This window comes from Myxocyprinus asiaticus, chromosome 4 (assembly GCF_019703515.2).
Source record: "Myxocyprinus asiaticus isolate MX2 ecotype Aquarium Trade chromosome 4, UBuf_Myxa_2, whole genome shotgun sequence".
Taxonomy (NCBI): domain Eukaryota; kingdom Metazoa; phylum Chordata; class Actinopteri; order Cypriniformes; family Catostomidae; genus Myxocyprinus; species Myxocyprinus asiaticus.
In genome coordinates this window covers 18,126,074-18,148,901 of record NC_059347.1, presented here as the reverse complement: position 1 = coordinate 18,148,901, position 22,828 = coordinate 18,126,074, and the positions used below count along the sequence as shown (strand labels likewise).

At 38.0% G+C, this 22,828-nt stretch overlaps 1 protein-coding gene across 3 annotated transcripts in view; it reads right to left on the bottom strand.

Annotated features, from left to right (window-relative positions):
- The window catches only part of LOC127439576 (active breakpoint cluster region-related protein-like), a 241,447-nt gene that overhangs the window by 51,656 nt on the left and 166,963 nt on the right, over positions 1–22,828 (bottom strand). For all 3 annotated transcript variants that reach the window (XM_051695745.1, XM_051695746.1, XM_051695747.1), the window contains 2 exons: positions 16,953–17,050; positions 16,703–16,834 (listed from right to left, as the gene is read on the bottom strand). In XM_051695745.1, coding sequence (XP_051551705.1) covers positions 16,703–16,834; positions 16,953–17,050 — 230 coding nt within the window. The remainder of the gene's footprint in view (positions 1–16,702; positions 16,835–16,952; positions 17,051–22,828) is intronic.

The window sequence follows — 22,828 nt, the reverse complement described above, 5'->3', positions numbered from 1 at the left end:
CCAAAACAGTGCCAACCTGCATCTCAGAATAGCATTCTGAGATGATGTTCTTCTCACCACAATTGTACAAAGCGGTTATTTGAGTTTCTGTAGACTTTGTCAGTTCGAACCAGTCTGGCCATTCTCTGTTGACCTCTCACATCAACAAGGCATTTCCATCCACAAAACTGTCTGGATGTTTTTTTGTTTTTTTTTTTGGCACCATTCTGAGTAAACTCCAGAGACTGATGTGTGTGAAAATCCCAGGAGATCAGCAGTTACAGAAATACTCAAACCAGCCCATCTGGCACCAACAATCATCCATGCGATTATCTAATCAGCCAATCGTGTGGCAGCAGTGCAGTGCATAAAATCATGCAGATTTTAGTTAATCTTCAGTTAATGTTGGTTTGAGTATTTCTGTAACTGCTGATCTCCTGGGATTTTCACACACAACAGTCTCTAGAATTTACTCAGAATGGTGCCAAATACAAAAAACATCCAGTGAGCAGCAGTTCTGTGGACTGAAATGCCTTGTTGATGAGAGAGGTCGACAGAGAATGGCCAGACTGGTTCAAACTGACAAAGTCTACGGTAACTCAGATAACCGCTCTGTACAATTGTGGTGAGAAGAATATCATCTCTGAATAATATTCTGAGAAGCGGGTTAGGGCTGTTTTGGCGGCATGAGGGGGACCTACACAATATTAGGCAGGCGATTTTAATGTTGTGGCTGATCTGTGTATTTAAAAATGTCTATATCAGCCCAGGAGAATTACATCTAAATTAAGCAGAACAAAAACACACACATACATACGCATACATACAGAATTATTATATACAATATGCAATAAAATTAAATGTTTATTGCTTAAGTCCCAAAGGTACCTCTTATCACCCCCATGAGTACTGAGATTTGTTATGCCACAGTACCAAAAGAATGTGCATTATGTCAAAGGAGATAGCCCGCTTGCAATACACTGACCAAGTATTTGCATTTCCATACTGGTTTAGAGTATGTTTCTGGCCTTACAGTGATGGCTCTCTTCGCTGATCACTAACTAGAAAGAACATCAGACCTGACCCAGACAGAGAGAGAGCCTGGGATAGGAGACGAGGTGAGCAGGCAGGAAATGAAGAGAGAAGAAGAGGAAATGCTCAGAGGGCCAAAGCAGAAAATGAAGTATTGGATAAAGACTGGAATAGCAAGAGGACAACAAAATAGAGATCTGAAACAAAATGAGTGGAAAAAGCAGGGGACACAAAGTGTTCTGTCCTTGATCCTCGAGGGATAAAAAGAGAAAAGACGGACTACATTGAGGGGAAAATCTGGCACTATTAATAATGGGAAATCTGATTAACCAGCTGGCGAATGGAAATGGCAGCCCAGGGGCGTGTGTGTGTGAACTTGCCATGTCTCCAATAGAAAAGAATGGAGGCCAGCAAGATTGCCAAAGACTTATTCAACATCTCTCTCCCATACATTTTGTGGCAGCATATGGCACCTGTCTCTTTTATCAGTTACATATGTACAGTGTCCCCTAAAAGTAATTTTTAAGAAAGCCAAACCTAAACATCTATAAATGTCATTGCAAAAGAAAACAAAAATAAATAAAATAAAAATATGTGGCATTCATTTTAAAGAGAAGCATTTCACAAAAAGTTTTACAGGTTTCAAATTACAAACAAGAGAAGGAAGATTTGCACTTTGGAAATGTCTTGCAAAAAATATTGGTTCTTTATTGACTAAAGGCAGCAGCAGGTTAAAAAAAAAAACAGAAATTTCAGCCCAAGGCCTTCTTCAGTAACACTGATATCTCTTGATTTGATCACACGTTTGTGTGTCATTCAGTTGATCTCAGAGTGTCACTGAGCCGCACAGAGTAACTCCTGTCCTTGTCAAAAGCTCTGTCAGCAGAGGCTCGCGCCAAACTCCCATGAAAATCTAAACTTTGAAGGTGAATGCAAAGCGCTCTGACTTCACTTTAAATGATCATATAATAGCAAATGTTCCTGGTTCAGACATGCAATGTTAATGACACTCAGTTACACAGAGGAGAAACACGCTTACTCTATTTCTGTGAAGTGATAAAATTATTAAATGATATCTCAGAGGTTTTGCTACATGAGAAATAAGGGCTTGTGGGGTTTAATCAGAGCATTAAAATAATGCGTGGAAGTAAGGAAAGTAGGACAGAAATATTTAACTATTGCAAAAAATAATATTATACCATATAATAAAATATATAACATTTATTTTTTATTTTTAATAAAAATATACATATAAAATATAAAAATATTTGTAAAATAAATGATTTACAAAAACAACAGTGTAAATGTAAAAATGAACAAAACTAAAGTTGACCAGAAAGAGAGACATATTTTATGTATTTAGAAATATTTGGATATTTAAAATTATTTTTCATGCAGTTCATAAGTTTTTAAAGGCTTAAAAGGAAATCATATATCCCTACTTTATTATTTTATTTATATATTTGAAGTTAAATATGTACAAATTGAGTACACATGACAATTTATATAACAATTAATTGTGAAAGTCCTAAAAGAGACAATTAATCATCATAATCGCAATTATTTGTTTGACAATTAATCGTCAGCCAAATTTCAACATTAAGGGGTGCTGAAGTCAACTGATTTTAGGAATAGACCTAACTATCTCGGTGTAAAAATGAAATGATGATGCTGCCACCTTTCTTACCACCTGTAGTTTTGCTACAAAATCATAGCCAAAAGTACTTTCTGAAAGTATAGTTTCATAGTTTCTGAAAGTTAGTTTATTTGACAAGGTATCACCCTGCTTTTACCCATTAAGCCCTCATACCATTATCATCTGCAGAGAGAGAGAGAGAGAGAGAGCAATAGAGACAGATGATCAGAAAGAAAGAAAGAAAGAGAGAGGACAGGAATGCTCTCTGGCTTCCTCTTGTCATTTCAGCATTAACCACGTTTGGTATGCTCAACAACACTGTGTTGGATGCAGGTGGCATTCGGGTGGAGGGGACATTCTCATACTAGATTGAATTTTATTGGACAATAAGTTAATACAATTTACAATTTATACAATAAAAGTGTATAAATGCATTTAAAGTTGACAAAAGTTTAATATAAATGAGCTTGTATTGTCAGCTTTTAGAAGAACATAGATGAACTCAAAGCTAACAGACATGGAAAAACTCATGGGGTTTTTAAAAAGGGATAGTTCAACCAAAAATGAAAATTCTGTTATAATTAACTCACTCTCAGAATGTTAGCCTCAGTCACCACTCAGTCGCTTTCATTGTATGAAAAGAAAAAAAAAAAAAAAATGCAATCAAAGTAAAAAGGTGACTGAGGCTAACGTTCTGCCTAACATCTCCGTCTTGTCTTCCATGGAAGTAAAAAAGCCATACAGACTTTATAAGGAGACAAAGTAAATCTAAATGACTGTATTCCACTGATATGTCAATGACAATCTTCTGTGGTTTCTGGGAGGAGGTTCCGGGTGTAACAGCATGGGGGAGGATGAGGATGGTGTGATCATAAAGTTGAAGCTTGCGCAGCTCATGTTAATATCACAGAACATTATGAGGCACCATCTGCACGTTCCTCTTCAGTCTTCATCTTTTTCTGTATCTCAATTTGCATCTGCTGTGCTCTCTCTCTCTCTAATCATCACTCTCTCTTTCTCTCTGTCTTGCCCCCTGTCATCTAAGAGAGTTGTTTTGTTTCTTTTTGTGATTATGTAATGGTTCATATAGATGGTGTAAGATGACGAGGAGGTATTTCATGTTTCCACGTGACAGGAGACTGTGTAAACATCTCTCTGGACGGCTGGTGCTTAATGCTTTAGTGATCTGTAAGATCCAGGCTGTTTATGTAAGCACTGATGTAAACTAGCCATATTTAAGTTACGTGGAATATATAAGAGGTGTATTTATTGAGCTGAACTCAATGTCTTTCTCCTCTTTAACTCCATGATGACCTTTAAACTCACTGTGTTGAGTTCTCTGAGCACTGAAGAATATTCGAGTTGGAAAGACATGGAAAAAGAAGCAGGGGGAGAGAGAAAACGTGTGTTTCTAGAACACAAAGAGGATCAGTCCCCATTGTTCTGTTTCTCAAGAATGAAGGGAATAAAATAGTCACTAAACACTAAATCTGATTAGACTTTCCTAAAAACAACTCCTATAAACACATGCTGGAGGGTCTGTGAATATTTGTGAATTTCATCTAAATTAAGCACCTTTCACTGGGGCTTTGTGTTATACTTCCTATCTAAACATGACCCAATTATCTATGATCCTCTTGCTAAATTCTGCTTTTATAGCCAGATCATTTTCAGATGTGAATTTAGAAGGAAAACGAACTGATAAATAAGTGATCAGTTAACAAAAGGAGGTCACAAGAAAAAACAGAGATTTTGTAGATATAGAGAGAAATAACTTTAAAACTGCAAAAGAATAAATTAAACTAGTGGTGCTTGCTATCATTGTTATAACTGATTATTATCAATTATTAATAAATATAAATTATTACTTGACTTATCTATTATTATTACTCTTATTAGAGCTCTCAATTGACACATGTACACATGCATCATTACTCATTCTGGTAGCGTTGTTTTTCACCATTTCAGCGTCTTGCCCATAAATGCTGAATTTTAGGGTGCTTTGTCAAGTTAAATGCAATTTAAAAATTTTAAAAACATGCCTCGAGACCCCTTTATTCAGAGATGTGCTCAGTTCAGCTGTCTTTGAACGCAAAAATGTGTTCTGTTGTGTGAGGATTTTTCATTTTGTGCTCCAGCTCTCGGTTTTCTGTTGTTGCCTATACAGCTGGAGTTACGCTAACTGCCCCCTGCTGACTGTGACTCGCAAAAATCATGAAGGTGGTTCAGTACTTCAAGTTTGAATTCCTCCGTTGGCAGGAAAATTCCTTATTACGGAACTTACGTATGGTCGGGTAGCATGATTAATTCTTACATTTTTTAACACATTATTTTTTATATAATTAATTGCACAGCATTAAATGCTCTTTGGACTTGGGCCATTAAGTAACCACCCAGAAAACGTGGGTTGCATGGACCTCTCCCATTTTCTTCAGAAAATGTAAAAATCTACAATTTATTAAATAATCAATTTCCTAAATCTATTTATTTTTAGGACCTCTTCAAGAATCTATTGAAAGAAATGTCAACAGTGACTCACACACACATCCACAGTCCTCAGACAGCCACTAGCATCAGCTGGGCTCAGATAATTGATGCCATTTATATGCAACAAATCTGTCCCTCCAATTTGTTAGTGTTTGCACCCCACAGCGAGTATGTGTGCATGTATCTGTGGGCACTATTAAACACCCATCTGTCAGGGTTGGTAGATTCTGTCCCCTCTAGAGACCGAAGGGTGTTTAAGAGAAAGCAAGAGAAACAGAGGTAATATGACGTATTACAAAACAACATGATGGACGGAGTGGTTGTGATTAATGACTAACCATATTATTCACATCAAGAGACATTTCTGCTTGACGCATGCATGCACAGCCACTGGAAAACAATAAAAGTGTAAGCATCAATGCTCAATTCAAGCATACACACACGTGCACACACACATACATCTGCAGACACATCTACAAACAAAGACAAAGCAGAGAGGGCAAAACACAGAAATCAGGCATGAAGGAGTGTTTATTTATTTATTTTTTGGGATTTTTCCCCTTTTTCACCCAATATGGAATGCACAATTCCCAGTGCGCTTTTAAGTCCTCGTGGTCGCGTAGTGATTCGCCTCAATCCGGGTGGCGGAGGACGAATCACAGTTGCCTCCGCGTCTGAGACCATCAACCCGCACATCTTATCACGTGGCTTGTTGAGCGCGTTGCCACGGAGACATAGCGCATGTGGAGGCTTCACGCCATCCACCGCGGCATCTGCGCTCAACTCACCACGCGCCCCACCGAGAACGAACCACATTACAGCGACCACGAGGAGGTTACCCCAGGTGACTCTACCCTCCCTAGCAACCGGGCCAATTTGGTTGCTTAGGAGACCTGGCTGGAGTCAAACAGCACACCCTGGGATTCGAACTAGCGAGCTCCAGGGGTGGTAGCCAGCGTCTTTTACCACTGAGCTACCCAGGCACCCAAGGAGTATGTTTATCCATTTTATAATATAACAAAACCAACTACAGAGCTATTAAAAAGTATAAAAAAATGAAATCGGACCACTGTGGCTAGCTGTCAACCTTGATCTTATGTGGACCAGAGAGTAAATGAGAATGTACAAATAAAATGTAAATGCCCTTCATGAAAGGTAAAGCTTTTGCAAAAGGTTGGTCCATGGTCCATCAAGCACTAAATGAATGTAAAATTGGCCTTTGGCATGTAAATAAAATGTTACTGGCTATTTGTCAGGTAACTTTATAAAGAACTGCTACCTAATGTAGGGTTAAAAATGGAAGAATAATAGTCTAACTGTTTTCTCACTGTTTTCTACCTGATGTAAATAACATCTTATATCAAGACATCAAAGCGCTCTACTAAAGTTACTGACAAAAGAGTTGGTCACATGTTCCGTTGCAAAATTCTGCAGGCAAAATACAGTCTGATAATTTTATGTCACTGACCTAATTTCAAAAACATTGATGGATAATTAAAAATGCTTTCCGTAATTTTGACAAATAAAAAAAAATCAAATCTATTGCATTTCCTTGCATTACCCAATAAAAAAATCTGACAACACACACACAAAAAAACGCCTTTCCATGAGATTTGAAATTATCTGATTATTATCTGCTTTTGATGTCAAAATGTCGGATAAGCCAATAAGATTGCCATTAGGGGGCCTGGGTAGCTCAGTGGTAAAAGACGCTGGCTACCACCCCTGGAGTTCGCTAGTTCGAATCCCAGGGTGTGCTGAGTGACTCCAGCCAGGTCTCCTAAGCAACCAAATTGGCCTGGTTGTTAGGGTGGGTAGAGTAACATGGGGTAACCTCCTCGTGGTCGCTATAATGTGGTTTGTTCTCGGTGGGGCGCATGGTGAGTTGAGCGCAGATGCCGCGGTGGATGGCGTGAAACCTCCACACGCGCTATGTCTCCATGGCAACGCGCTCAACAAGCCACGTGATGGGTTGATGGTCTCAGACACGGAGGCAACTGGGATTCATCCTCCGTCACCCGGATTGAGGCAAATCACTACGCCACCACGAGGACTTAAAAGCACATTGGAAACTGGGCATTCCAAATTGGGTGAAAAAGGGGAAAAAGAAAAAAAAAAAAGAAAAAAGAATGCCATTAAAGGTGTTTGCATGCAATGCAAGATTATGACCCTTTAAAAGTGGTTATGTTTAGGGGTAGGGTTAATGGACTGAAAATATCTATAAAATAGTAAAAAGGGAAAAATACTAATATAATCGTAATATAAAGGATTCGAAAATATTTGTACATTTGTTAAGCTGTAAATACAGTAGGTCCAAAAGTTTATGCTTCAGATGCTGTCCATACCTCCCATATTGTATGTTTCACTGTCTATCCAAACATACAAAAAATGTTTATTTAAATGTAACATACGAATATCTATGTACAATAAGATCAGGCTGTGCATTTACCGTACATGATCACACACGTTGTTGGCTTATTAAGCATAATCGGTGTAAGGCTGTGCATGTAAACACCCTCAGTGTTTTTAGGAGAGGTAGTGTTTGACAAAGACTGGCTAACACATGCTGCGAGAGACACAGTGACCTATGGTGCTTGTTACTAATATGCCAGGAAAAAAAATTATAATTCCATTGTCATAGGGACATATATTTTTATATCTGGTAAGAAATATTTATGGCTGATAAATTTTCTAAAATCACTTTCAATTGGCAGGTGTAGCAAAAAGTTCATTTTAGAGCCTGTTGGCAACTGAAAGTGGACTGAACAAGCTCAGGGCTTTAAAATAATCTGTTCTGTCAACAGCAAACACACTGCCAGACATACTGTGCTCTCAATCAATTATATTTTGAGCAGACGTTCTCGATGGTTTGAGTTTACAGAGACAACTCGAAGCACAAAGAGAGTCAGTGGTGGGTGGAGGGCCAGGAGAGAGTGGCCCAGCTGGGTCTCCATAGGCAGCACAGGAGGGGTACAGGGTGAGATGAGGTCCTGTTCTGAGGGGGACTGATGAAGTTAGAGTTACAGGGCTGACGTGATAAATGCTTTAGAGAGGACAAGATGTCCTGTCCTACAAATGGACACATGTACAAAGAGTGAGAGTTCATTGTTTTGTGAACTCTTTCACCCTGTTTTGTTACACTGTACTGTTTAAAGACTGTAGCTACAGTACATAAAAGCAGAAGAGTGTCAAAACCAATGTAAAAGTGACAGGGTTAACAGCTGCAGTTTTTCATGTTCAAGGAGGAACCATTTTCCAGCTAGCAGTGCCTTTAAGGGGCCACAGCACGAAAAACCTGTTTCTTGTTTTTTTAATATTATTATTATTATTTATTTTTTTTTTAATAAAAGAGTTGGATATAGATAATTTATGGAAACTAGACTGTTAAAATGGGTTAAGAAATCTTGGTATATGACTGTCCACGTATGCACACGTAATACTTTCTAAGAATCGCAAATTTAGAAACAAGTTTATTTTTAACTAGGTGTCTGATCATTTCAGTCCAATCTTATCAGTTTGTTCTTGCTGTTAGATCAGCAAATAAGACATAATAAAAGCATTTATGACTCTTCGTCTAACTAAGACATCCTGTTAAATGGCATAGATGTGATTGCACTTGCACTGAAATGGCCAAGCTACTGTGTCTGTGTTCGTGTACTTGCATTAAATGAAAATTTCGGGTTCAATACAAGTTAAGCTCAATCGACAGCATTTGTGACTATATTAATTACCACAAAAATGTATTTTGACTCATACCTCGTTTTCATAAAGATAAAAGAAAAAAAAGAACAAATCTGGGTTACAGTGAGGCACTTACAATGGAAGTGAATGGGGATATATATATATTTTTTTTTTTTTTGTAGCAAAAAATTAGATTTATCTCATCCCGACATCTAGCATTTCCTGAAACATGGTCACTGTATTTTTTACGGGGAATTTCTGACAACTACAGCTGCCAGTTTTTTTTACTGTAAATTTTACACAAACTAAATTTATTTTTTCTTTTTAACAGTGTACAGTAGCAAAAATAGCCTAATTTTAAGTATCAAAAAGAGGGTGGAAAATGGTCATGTCAGCCAAAATACAACTGTTTTGTGTAAGAAACCTTGACTAACAATATAAGTGGACTTAAGGTAAAAAATTTAATGCCACAAAATTGCCGAGTATAGCCTCTTTAAACCCAAATGAAGGAAAGAGGTAGTGTATTGTGTATGACAAATAGCTACATTAGTCACTTCACAGGGAGCAGAGAGGATACTATCCCTACCCAGAGATATCATTATAACTGATGGAGTCTCCACAAGGACATACTAACACAAGATTTCACAGCCACAAGAGCTGAAAAGACATGAAAACACCACAAGATAACAAGAGAGACAGAGGGAGAAAGCAAGGGATGAAGAGGAGGACTCCCTGAGGGAGAGGGTAGGAGACTGGTAAAAAGAAGGGTACAGCATAAAAAGCTAACTTAAATATTACCTGCCTGTGAAATGCTGCGGTTGTCATCTGTGGCATTATATAACAAGCCACAACAGAAAAGCTAGGCATTATACTGTATCACTATCTGTATGAAACACTCTCAGACTGCTTTGATTAGTATGACGACAGTGTTCAGAAAGTCTGGAGAACATTTTTTTGCCTATATCTCTGCAAACTTTACATTAAAGGCACAAATTCCAAGTTTTTTTTATATTTTAGGTAAACTATTACTGTATATAACATAAAATGAACACAGCATGAAAAGTAGCTAGGTTTGAACACATTAAAAACAAATTAGAGTTTTAAAATGTATTCATGAACTATATGTAAGCCAACATTTTGTAAAGTTTGCAAAAACTGCAAACTTAATATAAAATAAATTTAGCATAAAACTGCTTACTGTGTGTAATATTTAGTTTGACCTCTTCAGTTGGACAAACAATAATCTCCGAAGGTTAGGAACCTCATTTCAGTGACTTTGTTAAAACAGAACAAAAATTTCAAGGCTTATTATGAACTCTACTCATGGAAATTGCCAGTGTGTTATTATACATTGCTGTGGAACATCACATTAAGTACTCATATCTTTCAAATAAACCTCCTTAAAGCTTCATTTGACATGATAAGCATTTGTTTGTAAATGAATGTTAATACAGACAGGTATTGATTGCTTTTTCATAGAAGACTTGGATGGTGCACTCTTTTCTCAGGCCAACAAAAGGGGAACAGCACTTAAAAGCTCTTTAATGGATGATTACTGATGAAGCCTCCTCAGGTCAAAGAACATCTCCCAGTGGTCTCAAACCAAGTAGATACACTGAAATAAACAGCCTGATTAATATAAATGGATCTGAGTTGTGACTGAGGCTGTCATTCTTTAACACCTTTTGTGTTCCAAAAAAGAAAATTCCAAGAGTGAGTAAATGATGAGAACATTTTCATTTTTGGGTGAACTATCCCTTTAAAATCTACCTCACCAGCAAAAATTTTTTCTAACCATTTACTGATGACTTCATTGAATACCTTAAGACTTTTGTCACTGGCTTATTCCTTCCATACTGTGTCAAGTTCGATCTTGCAAAACAACACTCATTTTACACATGAATCATGATCATAATAATAATAATAATAATAAAGCTAACCTCACCCGTGAACTGCCAAAATACAAACAACATATCACATGCTGCACCAGAGACAGAAATATACTGGACCACTGCTACACCACTTTAAAGCATATCACTCTGTCCCTCGAGCAGCTTCAGGACTTTCTGATCACTGTCTGGTTCATCTTCTTCTGACCTACAAGCAGAAACTAAAATCAGCTAAGCCTGTAGTAAGGACTGTAAAGAGATGGACCAACGAAACAGAGCTGGAACAACAAGCCTGCTTTGACTGCACTGATTGGAGTGTTTTTGAAGCTGCGGCCACAGACCTGGACGAGCTCAAAGATACTGTGACATTATATATCAGTTTCTGTGAGAATATGTGCATCCCTACTAGGACATTTTTATCATTCAATAACGATAAACCATGGTTTACAGGAAAACTCAGACAGCTTCATCATGCTAAAGAGGATGCTTACAGAAGTGGGGATAAAATATTGTACAACCAGGCCAGAAACACAGTGACAAAGGAAATCAGAGTGGCTAAAAAGATATTCTGAGAAGCTTTCCAGCCAATGATCCTGCATCTGTATGGAAAGGCCCGAAAAGCATCACCAACTACAAGACACAACCTCTTTGCTCTGTAGAGAATCAACAAATGGCTGATGACCTGAATGTGTTTTACTGCAGGTTTGAAAAGCCCAGTCTCACACCCCTCCCCCACTCTGATCTTCACTTCACACACACACCAACACCTCCTGGAACACCCCCCCCCCAGCTCTCTGTGCCCACCCCAATCTGTAGATGGATCACCAACTTTCTGACTGATAGACAGCAGCTAGTGAGACTGGGGAAACTCACTGCACTGCAAAGGACCCCTCTGTCAAGCTCCTGGAGTTTGCAGATGACACCACGGTTATCAACCCCATCCACAATGGTGACAAGTCTGCATACGGATGGAAGGCTGAACAGCTGGCTGTCTGGTGCAGTCATAACAACCTTGAGCTGAACATGCTCAAAAATCACCCCCCCCCCCGCCGAATAGCACTGTGGCAGCAGTAGCGTCATTCAGGTTCCTGGGCTCTACCATCTCTCAGGACCTGAATTGGGATACCCACATAGACTCCATTGTGAAGAAGGCTCAGCAGAGGTTGTACATCCTTTGCCAGCTGAGGAAGTTCAACCTGCCACAGGAGCTGCTTACACAGTTCTACTCAGCCGTCATTGAAATCTGTCCTGTGTACATCTATAACTGTCTGGTTTGGTTCAGCCACCAAATCAGAGAGAAGTAAACTACAACGGACAGTCAGGACTGCTGAGAGGATTATTGGTGCCCCCTTGCCCACCCTCCAGAGTGAGTAAACGTGTAGGTAGAATCACTCTGGACCCCACACACCCTGTCCACTCCCTCTTTGAACTGTTGCCCTCTGGCCGGTGCTACAGAGCACTGAGCGCCTAGACAACCAGGCACAAGAACAGTTTTTACCCTCAGGCCATTGTCCACATGAACAATTAAATTGCCTTCAGGACTCCCCCTTAGTGCAATAATGTAAATAAATATCCCATGTATGCCTATTTACACTCTTACCTTGTTTTATATTCTGTCTCAATGTCATGTTCTGTGTGCACTCGTTTCTCCTTTCACCAAAAAAAAAAAAAATAAATAAATAAATCCTTATGTACGTGAGAACACTTGGCAATAAAGCTCATTCTGATTCTGATTCTGACCATATTGCTTTGTGGACATGAAGGGATGAATATAAGCTTTCCCATCTCCCTATAAAACATGACTGTAGAAACTGGGTATATTAAAAGCAGAAGAGAGCTGTTACAATGTGACCATTTAAGGATTTTTACATGTAAATGCCAGAAAGTTAAATAAATCAGGATCTCTCCAGGGAGGGAAAGGAAACATTTTGGCTCCTTCCAACTCAGCCAGATCAGTTAAGAAAACAAGATGCTCAGAGGGCAAGATTCAAATAGAAATTCAGGCTCAGATACTCACCAATGCAATAAAAAAGAAAGAAAAAAAAGAAAAAAAACATTGGTGATCAGAAATCAGTAAGATATCAGTACGAACACAATCCATTCCCATCTCTGCCTGCCATTCTACCTCCCTTTTCATTCCTTTCCTTTTATTTAAGGCCACCTCAATGATGAATAAAGTCTGAAGTAGGAAGTCTTTCTTACAAAAATCAATCCAGTGAGTTACAGTACTGTGACGAGGAGGAGGGCATGGCTGGGCCATGAGGGTGCATGGCCGTCATTGAGTCTCGTAATCAGTGAGAGAGAGAGAGATAAAGGGGAGCCGGAGACGTTTGTGAGAGAGAGAGAGAGAGAGAGATGTGGCCGCTGTATGTTTGTGTTTGTTTGTTTTATGTTGTTTTAAGTTCAGTTCCATCATTAAAGTTATGTTGACTGTTCTGCCAGTTCCCGCTTCATCTTTGCCCATTCTGAACCCGTTACAAGTACATGTGGAGTAAATGTGCATTTACTGTCTGTTAAGAATATGCTGGTTCAAAAACTGCATGTAAAAGGTAATGCTTGCATGCACGCAAAAAGAAAAAGGGTGAAAAAAACCGATGGATGGATTGACGGACAGATGGATAACAGATGGATGGATGGATGGATGGATAGATAGAAGAGATGATGGATGGATGGATGATGGATAGATGGACGGACAGATAACAGACAGGCAGGTGGACAGGCGGATGGATGGACGGATGGATAATATACAGACAGACAGACAGAAAAGATGGATGGATTAAAACCATAGCATGGTTATAATATTATATTTTGTTATAATAACCATAGTAATATTCATTTTGGTACTTTTTTTGCTAGTGAGTGCAAACATTCGTATAACAGAATCTATACACAGTGGGAAGTGTAGGTATGTTTCATTGCAACACACTCACATTCCTAATTACATCCTCAAACACACACACACGTTTCTTTGTAGCAGCTGTATGAGCACACATCCATTATCACATTAGAGGGATCTGATGAGGTTTATAGAGGGCCAGCAGACAGGTGCAATATGGCTTTTTCTAATTAAACCAGATGAAGTCATCATTCTCTCTGAGTGATCTTTATTTCCAGCACTTCTACAGCAGTGAAGAGCGACCCACTCTACACTCATTAACACTCTCATCTGTGGGTCGTTATTTCTACAGCATGGATTATCATCTTCAACAGCAACATGACTGCACACACAGAAGTCACGTACAGTGGTCCAAGTCAATTAAACAAACAAAAGGAGCATATGTGTCTTTCCTAGAATGAAAAAGTCGCTTTGGATAAAAGCTTCTGCCAAATTAATAAATGTAAAAATCATCACTTACATTGGGGGAGGGGGATGTTTTTATATTATCATACAGTATAAGTTATGGTTTATTATGATGCAGTTTGCCTATACATTGAGTCAAGCATCATAGAACAAACAGCCTGAGAAATTGATAAGCAGGTCTCAGTAAAAATCAGTACAAGGACTTGCCAGTGAATCTAAATCAGTTCCAGTTTTAACCTGTTAACACAAGCTCTCCTCTCGCCATCAAATCACACATCTCCTTTATACAAACTCACCTACTGTAAATACAAACAAAGCCTCTCACATGCAGGGAAAAGAGTGACTTTTATATCAGAAGTGGCATGTCTTCCTGAACAGGAAGGAAGGTATTAACTAGAAGGCCAAGCAAACCAAGGCCAAGCTCTTAAAAATATACTTTACACCATAAGACAGAAGAAAATGGGCCATATGGTCATACATACTGAGGGTTGTGTGTAAAGTATACCTAAATGAGTGGTTGTGCCCTTCTCACTTTAAAGAGGTACTTGACTTGGGTTCTGTTACCAGGAAATATCGATGTGTTTCCTTGACGCACATACACACTTTACTAAATAGGAACATACCAGACTTCACTGTAAAAAAAAAAAATAAATAAATAAATAATTGCTGCACAAAAAAAAAAAAAAATCAAGGCAACATAATGTTGTAAGATTTTTTAAATCTCTCAACAACTATCTTAATAATTGTCCTCAGTAACATTGCTTTTAGTCGATGTGAATTTGTTTGTTCACTAAATGCAAACATTCTTGCTGAGAGAACTCTCAGAGAACTGAGAGAATTTCTTGTTTAGCCAACTATCAATTTACAATATGAGAACTGTCATTTTGTCAACATTTTAATTACTTTTACATGAAGTTAACTGCAATCCTTGCCTGTGAAGAGAGGAATGTCTGTCAAGGCAAGGCAGTACATACATCTGTTTGACATTGTTAGACACACAATAGAGCTCAATCCCTTAACACACAAACCTCAATAACGGTGACAATTAACAAACCTCATTAAGTTAAAAGATGAGCTCCTAACATCACACAACAACTGACTAACAGTGGCAACAAGAACAACAATAACAGCATAAATTAATCAGCAAACAGCACAAAATAAGCCTATAATAGAAAATGTATATGTTGCAATGCATGCTGGGAACTTGCAAATCAGCCACATTGTTTAATATGGAACTGTTCGTTCAGACAACTCTGTTAGGCTAGTTGGGACAACATTTGGGGGAATATTGTTAGTCTAACACGTTTTTACGTAGATGCAAAGTTATTCACATTTCATAGTATTTGTGACTTAAAAAAAAAAAGAAAAAAGAAATAAGCCGAGTAAAATGCTATTTAATTTTATTAAGTGTACTTTTGTTTTTAAGAAAGCTAATTATAATTACTAAAGACTAACTTTAGCCCACATCCTATTCCTGTCCCTGAAGGAAAAACAGCATTTACTTTATTTATGAATACATTTTCCAATTGAGAATGTTCCGAATGGCCTCAAAAGTTGACAGATTTAGTTGACTTTTGGGGAACTGTTTTGTCCCTAAACCACAGCTAAGTACATACAAAACCTTCTGCAAAAGATAATTGCTCCAACACATCGGCCTACAATTCTAAGAAATGCCTCAAACTCCTAGTATCTGTATATAATATTTGTATTTGTAATATTGTATTAATCTACAGTACATTAGTACCTGTAAATATGCTGAACAAGGCCAATGTGATTATTTCCTTTTTTCTCCCCTCGCTGTTACGAGGAATGAGCTTCAGTTTTGTTTGCACTCTCGCAGACATAAAACATCCCCACAACATCTTTATTCCCCAAAGAAAAAATATAAGTCTCTCTCTTTTGTCTGTGGTGTGTACATGCTGGACTGATATGTTTACTGTATTTTCTATGAAAACCGATCTGTCAACTCTCTTTCTCTTAGTTCACCTCTGGCTATGATCCCAAGAGAAAAACAAACATAAACCAGAAATAAACCGTCACTGCAATTAAATCCATCTCCTTTTATACCCCCATGAGCTTGCCCACATTTAAAAGAACACAAGGACACTATTGCAATAACAACTTGACATGAGTTTTAAGCATAGAGCTTTGCGAACAAGACGTGATGGATTGATAATAACAGTAGAACAGTCGCATTAGCTGCTAACATAATGTGCTGCCACCACAATATAAGACCAATGAGGAATTTACTACAGTAAAATAAAAAAGAGGGCATGTTTACAATCATGTGGGTCTGTTCAAATATTTTTCCTGAAAGGGAATTTTAAAGAACATGACACGCATGCTGATGCCAGGCCTGATAACTGCTTCAAACATCTTCAAAAGCACCACAAAACACACGTGCACACTCCGTTCTCAGCACATACAAACACTCTTAAGTTTAATTGGGGCATTTCCCACGCAAGTATGAGAAAGCAATGTGAGCCACAGGTTCTCAGGCAGTAAAGCTGCCCATGTCAAAAATACACCATCTGCAGAGCACACGCACAAACCAGACCACAATAAAATGAGTTACATCAGAAAACTGCCAGTATTTTAGCCAGACCTTTTCTGCTTTGAACCAGTCTGTTGGGGTCTACTCATAGGCATGAACACTAGCTGTTTTTGGATGGGATAAAACGCTGTTGTTTGTCCTACCTGTACTTGGCCCTTGCCCATGATCTTGTCCACGATCTCGTTATCGTCCTTATTGAGTTTTGATTTGTCGTAACACTTCTCGTAGCACAGAATTCGCAGACACTGAGAGCCCTCCAGCTCAATCTCAAACTCCTGTTGGAGGAGAAATGGATTCATCACAGATACATGTTAGCCTGATTGGTCAGGTGACTCTTTTTTTAGGATGTGTAAATGTCATGGGTTAAATAATTGACAAACTTCATTCACTCACTTCGTTCCACTGTGGTTCAGTTGTGTCTCTGAACACGCGGGTTTTGGCTTTACTGACGAAGTAACCAAAAGAGTCCACCTCTAATGTACAGTACAGACCTATAGAGAAAATACACAATGTCTTCATTAGATGGGCAGACATATATGCATAAAATGGATAGTTTAGAAACAAAAATCTGATTGGATGACCAGCATTCAAAGCCAATGTAAAATAAAAAAGGCACACAGTGACCACACATCTGATCTATATGAATGTTCCAAGTTGCTACATTGTTTGGCAACCATTAACGGCCTACAGTTACGCTCATGAACCAAATGGTGGAAGAATTGTTTATTCTGAGTACTATTAATATCCATAAATGTAACTATTTATTTATTTACCATATTGCTGTTGCTGCTATTTTATACAGTAAAAGCAATGGATCAGGGAAGACGCCATATCTAATTTCACACAAATGAAAACAAGGCTGAGACAAATACAGTCCATTCATTTGGTTGTACTACTGTGTGTACTGTTGTACTCAACTGTCAAATTTCCAGTGGACAAAAAATTTGAGAAAATCAGACGTGACCTAGGAGTGCCAGGCAGTAAAAACAGTTAAACCGACCCTCAAAGCCTTGTTTTCATTAGCTTCAAATTAAACATGCTGTCTAGCCTGACAAAAAGTCCAAAAGTCTTGTGCTACAGTGATTTTTACCACAGTTAAGGGGGTTTTATGCACTAAAAACATTCTTAAGCACACCCCTTACCTGTGGTAAAATTGCTGTAATGCTCTCATAGCTTATGTTTAATAGCGTGTCGAAGGAATATTAAGTGTTCAATACAAGCTATGATCCATCAGCAGCATTTGTGGAATGATGTTGATAACCACAAAAAAATGTATTAGATTTACCCCTCATTAATTTAAAAAAGTGGTTACAGTAATGCGATTACAATGGAAGTATATGGGGCCAGTGCATATACAGTACATTAAAATAAACATTGTTTCAAAGTATAGCCAAAAGACACAAATATTACACATTAACATGATTTTATTGCGACAAAATCACTTACTAGCATTTTTCCTGTAAAGTTACATCCAATACCAGGATTATAGGGTTTTGTTGTCATGACAACAAAGTTGCAATATTGGATGTAAATTTACACATATAATGTCTACGTCTTGGGGCTATACTTTTAAAATGGTGTGTATTTTAGCCCTTATAGACTGGCCCCATTCACTTCCATTGTAAATGCCTTACTGTAACCACCATTTACTCTTTTTAAAAAAAGAAAACAAAGGAGGTAAGAGCTGAAATAATTTTTTGTCCTTAACATTTTCCCCAAAATTTAGTTTATTGAGCTTAACCTGCACTGATCTCGAAACATTCCTTTAAGAAATAAAAGCAATCGTACAATTTGAGAAAGCTGAAAGATTCAATTTGATTAATTTCTGTGTTTATTAAACAAGGTATAGTGTTACTCTAGCTCATTATTGAATGCTTCACTGTGTAGACGACATGGTGACAGCACTTAAAACCTTGATAGATTTTTCCCCTTAGCATGACCATCTTTTATCAAATATTGATATCAGTCAATAATGACACAGAATAAAGTGGTAGAAAGGGCCCTTACACCCTGCTACACACACACACAAAGACATACAGTACACACACATAGAAAGAGCATTTGTCTAATCCATCTGTCCTTTTGTATCTTACAACACTGGCAGCAACATGGCTCACATTCAAACACACTTCTCTCATCGCAATTGAACTTTATCACATCGCTATAGTGGGTGAGGCCTTCTGACAATTTGATGGATTACAACACACTGTGACCTCTGACCTCTCCAACGCATGGAGTGTTTTTTGACAGAATTGAAGTGATGTGCACTCAGCAAGGAGGTGCTGTCACACAAGAGTGGTCAGCTTTGAAACACATTGTGGGGTTTGTGAACGCAGGTTTAACATAAGAATACAATCAACCAGGCCAATGGTAATTAACAGCCTCATCTGTAATGTAAATGTTAATAAATGAGGGGTGGGTGTGTTGGTTTATGAGGCTGTATGATCACACACACACACGCACACACGCACGCACGCACTATCATATGTATATAACATATGCCTATTCTGGCTACATACAACAAAGGCGCAGGCTAAATTTACTCTGCCTTCAAGTCATGTCGGAACGATTGTGTTTACAAGACGAGGGCACATGAACCCCAGCACAATGCTGCAATTACCAGTGGGAAAGTCAGGATTTTCTTAGAGCACTGAATTTCCAAGTTGGGTCAGTTAAAGTTTAATATAAGAAGTACACTGGTATCCAGGGCCATAGCTAATGGAGTGTGGAAGGTGTTAACGATTCTAGGGGCCCAAAACAAATTTTAAGCTGTATTTTTTATATTAAAGTGGTCCAGAAAAATATACAGTCAGGGGGGCAAAAATTCCTTGTTATGGCCCTTTTAGTATCAGTCATATTAGTTTTCAATGTGATTGTTGAATGTACAATTTACTAATACACATTGTTTGTACTGTTGATGAAGAATAGTTAAAAAGCTTGCCAGAAAACACTACTCATTAAGCCAGTTTATGCGGTGACAGCCCAACGCAACATTTCAAGGAAACCATCATTCTTTATGGCAGCACGACAAGGCTAAAATACATATAAAGCATTAATTCTACAATTGTACTAAAATACATATAGAAAGCATCAACTGTATAATTTTGTTACAATAGGGCTAAAAAAAAAAAAAGTTGAAATATGAAATCGTTCAGTGAGTAAATGTTTTTTTTTTCTTTTCTTTTTTTCAACCAAAGTCACTTGAACAGACATCATATCTTGAATACGACTTTTGAACTTCAGGGAAGAAGGAACTTTTCAAGACTTAAAGGCAGCATTAGCCTCCTTAAAAACTTTATATTGCATTATATAACAAAACAATCTAACCGAATGGCATTTATTTGTAAGAAATATAGCACAAACACAATTTTTAAGCAAAAAAATTCAGAAAAAGAGCTTTGTTAGAAATAAAAAAGGGCAGATGCTATTTGCACCCTGGTGCAAATAATGGTAGATCCTATTTGCAGCCCAATTGAAATACTAACATATAGTATTAGGCCATCGCTGTAGCATGTGTATTGTGTTTTTTTGTGTGTTTGTTGTATTTTGAGACCCACAGACACCTTACACCAACCCCTAAACCAAACCTACGAAAAATAACCCTGGTTTTACTACAGTAACCATAGTTTATCCAAAGTATTTTCCAGTAAAACCATAGTAACCACAAAATTAACCATGGTTACTTCAGTCATGGTTACTACAATGTTACTATAGTAAAATCATGGTTTCTATTTGGATACTACTATAGAAAAACAATGGTTAACTGTATCAAAACCATGTTTTCTGCTAGAAAAATCCACATGGAAAAGATCCGTTTTCATTCCAGCTCAAAAATGTAATATATATCGGCCACCATATCAGTAATTGGTGAATTTTCCCCCTCTAAAATCGGTATCGGTCTCAAAAATCCCATATCGGTCGGGCTCTAATAAAGTATATACAGTATATCGTCGCTGTCCAATGAAAAACACGTATCTCCACTTTTGGCAATTTTGACTTTTTACCATAGACGGAATGCACTGAATGACCTCTTCCTACTGTTTGAATTGTGCATCGAAATGACCAATGAAAAGATATTTAATCAGGCTATCTGTTTAACAAGTATCTCCATTGGCCTTGAAAAGTGTCCATCAAAACCACGTCAACTACTTTACCTCAGCTGTCCAGCTGAAGTGTAGTGAAGAGATTGTCTATAAATTTTTAAGCCAATAAGAATGCCATTCGGGGGCCTGGGTAGCTCAGTGGTAAAAGACGCTGGCTACCACCCCTGGAGTTCGCTAGTTCGAATCCCAGGGCGTGCTGAGTGACTCCAGCCAGGTCTCCTAAGCAACCAAACTGGCCTGGTTGCTAGGGAGGGTAGAGTCACATGGGTTAACCTCCTCATGATCGCTATAATGTGGTTCGTTCTGGGTAGGGCTCGTGGTGAGTTGAGTGCAGATGCCGCGGTGGATGGCGTGAAGCCATTAGATGCGCGGGTTGACGATCTCAGACGCGGAGGCAACTGGGATTCGTCCTCCGCCACCCGGACTGAGGCAAATCACTACGCGACCATGAGGACTTAAAAGCACATTGGGAATTGAAAAAAAAAAAAAAAAACCCTAGCTAAGAAGTTTCAGCCAGTGTCTTAACTAGGAACTTAGGGGTACCAGAACAAAACATTTGTGCAGATTCCTCCTTGGAATTACACCTACTTTCATCACTGGGTCTAGCATGATTTACTTGCAGTTCCGCTTGGTTTAATATTTTGCATCTAAAGCAACAACATTTAGACATTATTAAGTGTAACTCAAGTGCCCAAATACACTGTATACCCATATCTTAAAAGCTGCGAGAAAGACAGACCTGCTTAAACCTCCCATTCCTTAACCCATTTAAAAGATATACTGACGAGAACTTTAACCAAATGCGTCCTGTCCCATTCAGTAGACCTGTCCTTAAAACATTTCCATCAGGATTTCTCAATGTTTGTCCCATTTCCTGCAGCCCTTCTGGGCTTGCTCTCAATACTAAAACATGAAATAAGGCCAGCTATATCTCTCCTCATGGTCAGAGGAGGTGTGAGTTTTTAGCAGCAGCAGGCACAGAAACCCAGTTCTTTAGAGAAAATGAACTGTATTTATAAAAACATATAAACATCCTGTATGAATCAGGACACTGAGTGGAACAGAACAGTGAGGAAAGGTGACCAGGTTTGTGGATAGTGACCATTCAGTGTAAATCTATCTTGAAGGAAAGCGGCGCTTCCGTGGATCGGCATGTTTTCAAAATGCTTCAGACAAAATAGAAGGCCTTTTGTGGGTTCATAAAGACTGATATAGTGCACTGTCATTACTCTGAGCATGCTGCTGACTCGCCATGTGAGGTTTGTGTAGTAAAATTTTGAAGTACCTCTGAAACACACGTTTGAGTAACTTCAAAGAGAGCTTGTGTTAAAAAGAAGTCCCAATAAAAAAGTGATGAATAAATAACTTAAAAAACATAAAACTAATAGGTTTAGCATTTTAAAGACAATAACCAGAGACAAACAGTGCTGTATTATACAAAGAGTGTAACTGTTTAGGATTTTACATTTGACCCAAATGTTAATGGTTGCTTGTCCCACACAATTGCAGAAGGGAAGTGTTGTTATTAGGGGGAGGCACCAAATTCTCGGGCTGACGTTCTCCGACTGAAATGAAAACCATATGGCAGCTGGTCCATCAACACGCAAATGAGTTTGGCATTCTTTTAACAGTAAGGAATGAATACCAGGATCAATCAGTTATATTTAGTTATTATATTTACATTTCAGTTACTTAAGCTTATTATTAGGTTTATGTTGTAAAAAAATTATTATAATAATTTCTCTGTGTTCCTCTGTGGCCAAAATCTATCATCTGGTGAATATATAGGCTACAAAAAGCATAATTTGATGGATGTTGACATATACAGTATTGTAACGGGGCCAAGACTCTGTCACCATCAACAATGGACAAATTCATGATTTTTTATTCCAAATGTTATAATAAAAAAAATAAAAATAAAAAAAAGACAAATGACAATTGACAAGCAATCACTGGTGATCTACTATGGATGAACTGTTGATGAATTACTGCTCATATTTATTAGCCCATATGACAATGTTTACTTTGTAGTGATTCTATTGTAATACATTGTAGATCATTTTAAAAGAGCATGTTTTGTTTCCCTTGCACAGACATTTCAAAAGAATCCTCTGTGTATTCGAGATTGTTCATAATCAAAAGTCTTTCATTATGCACCAAATCTTC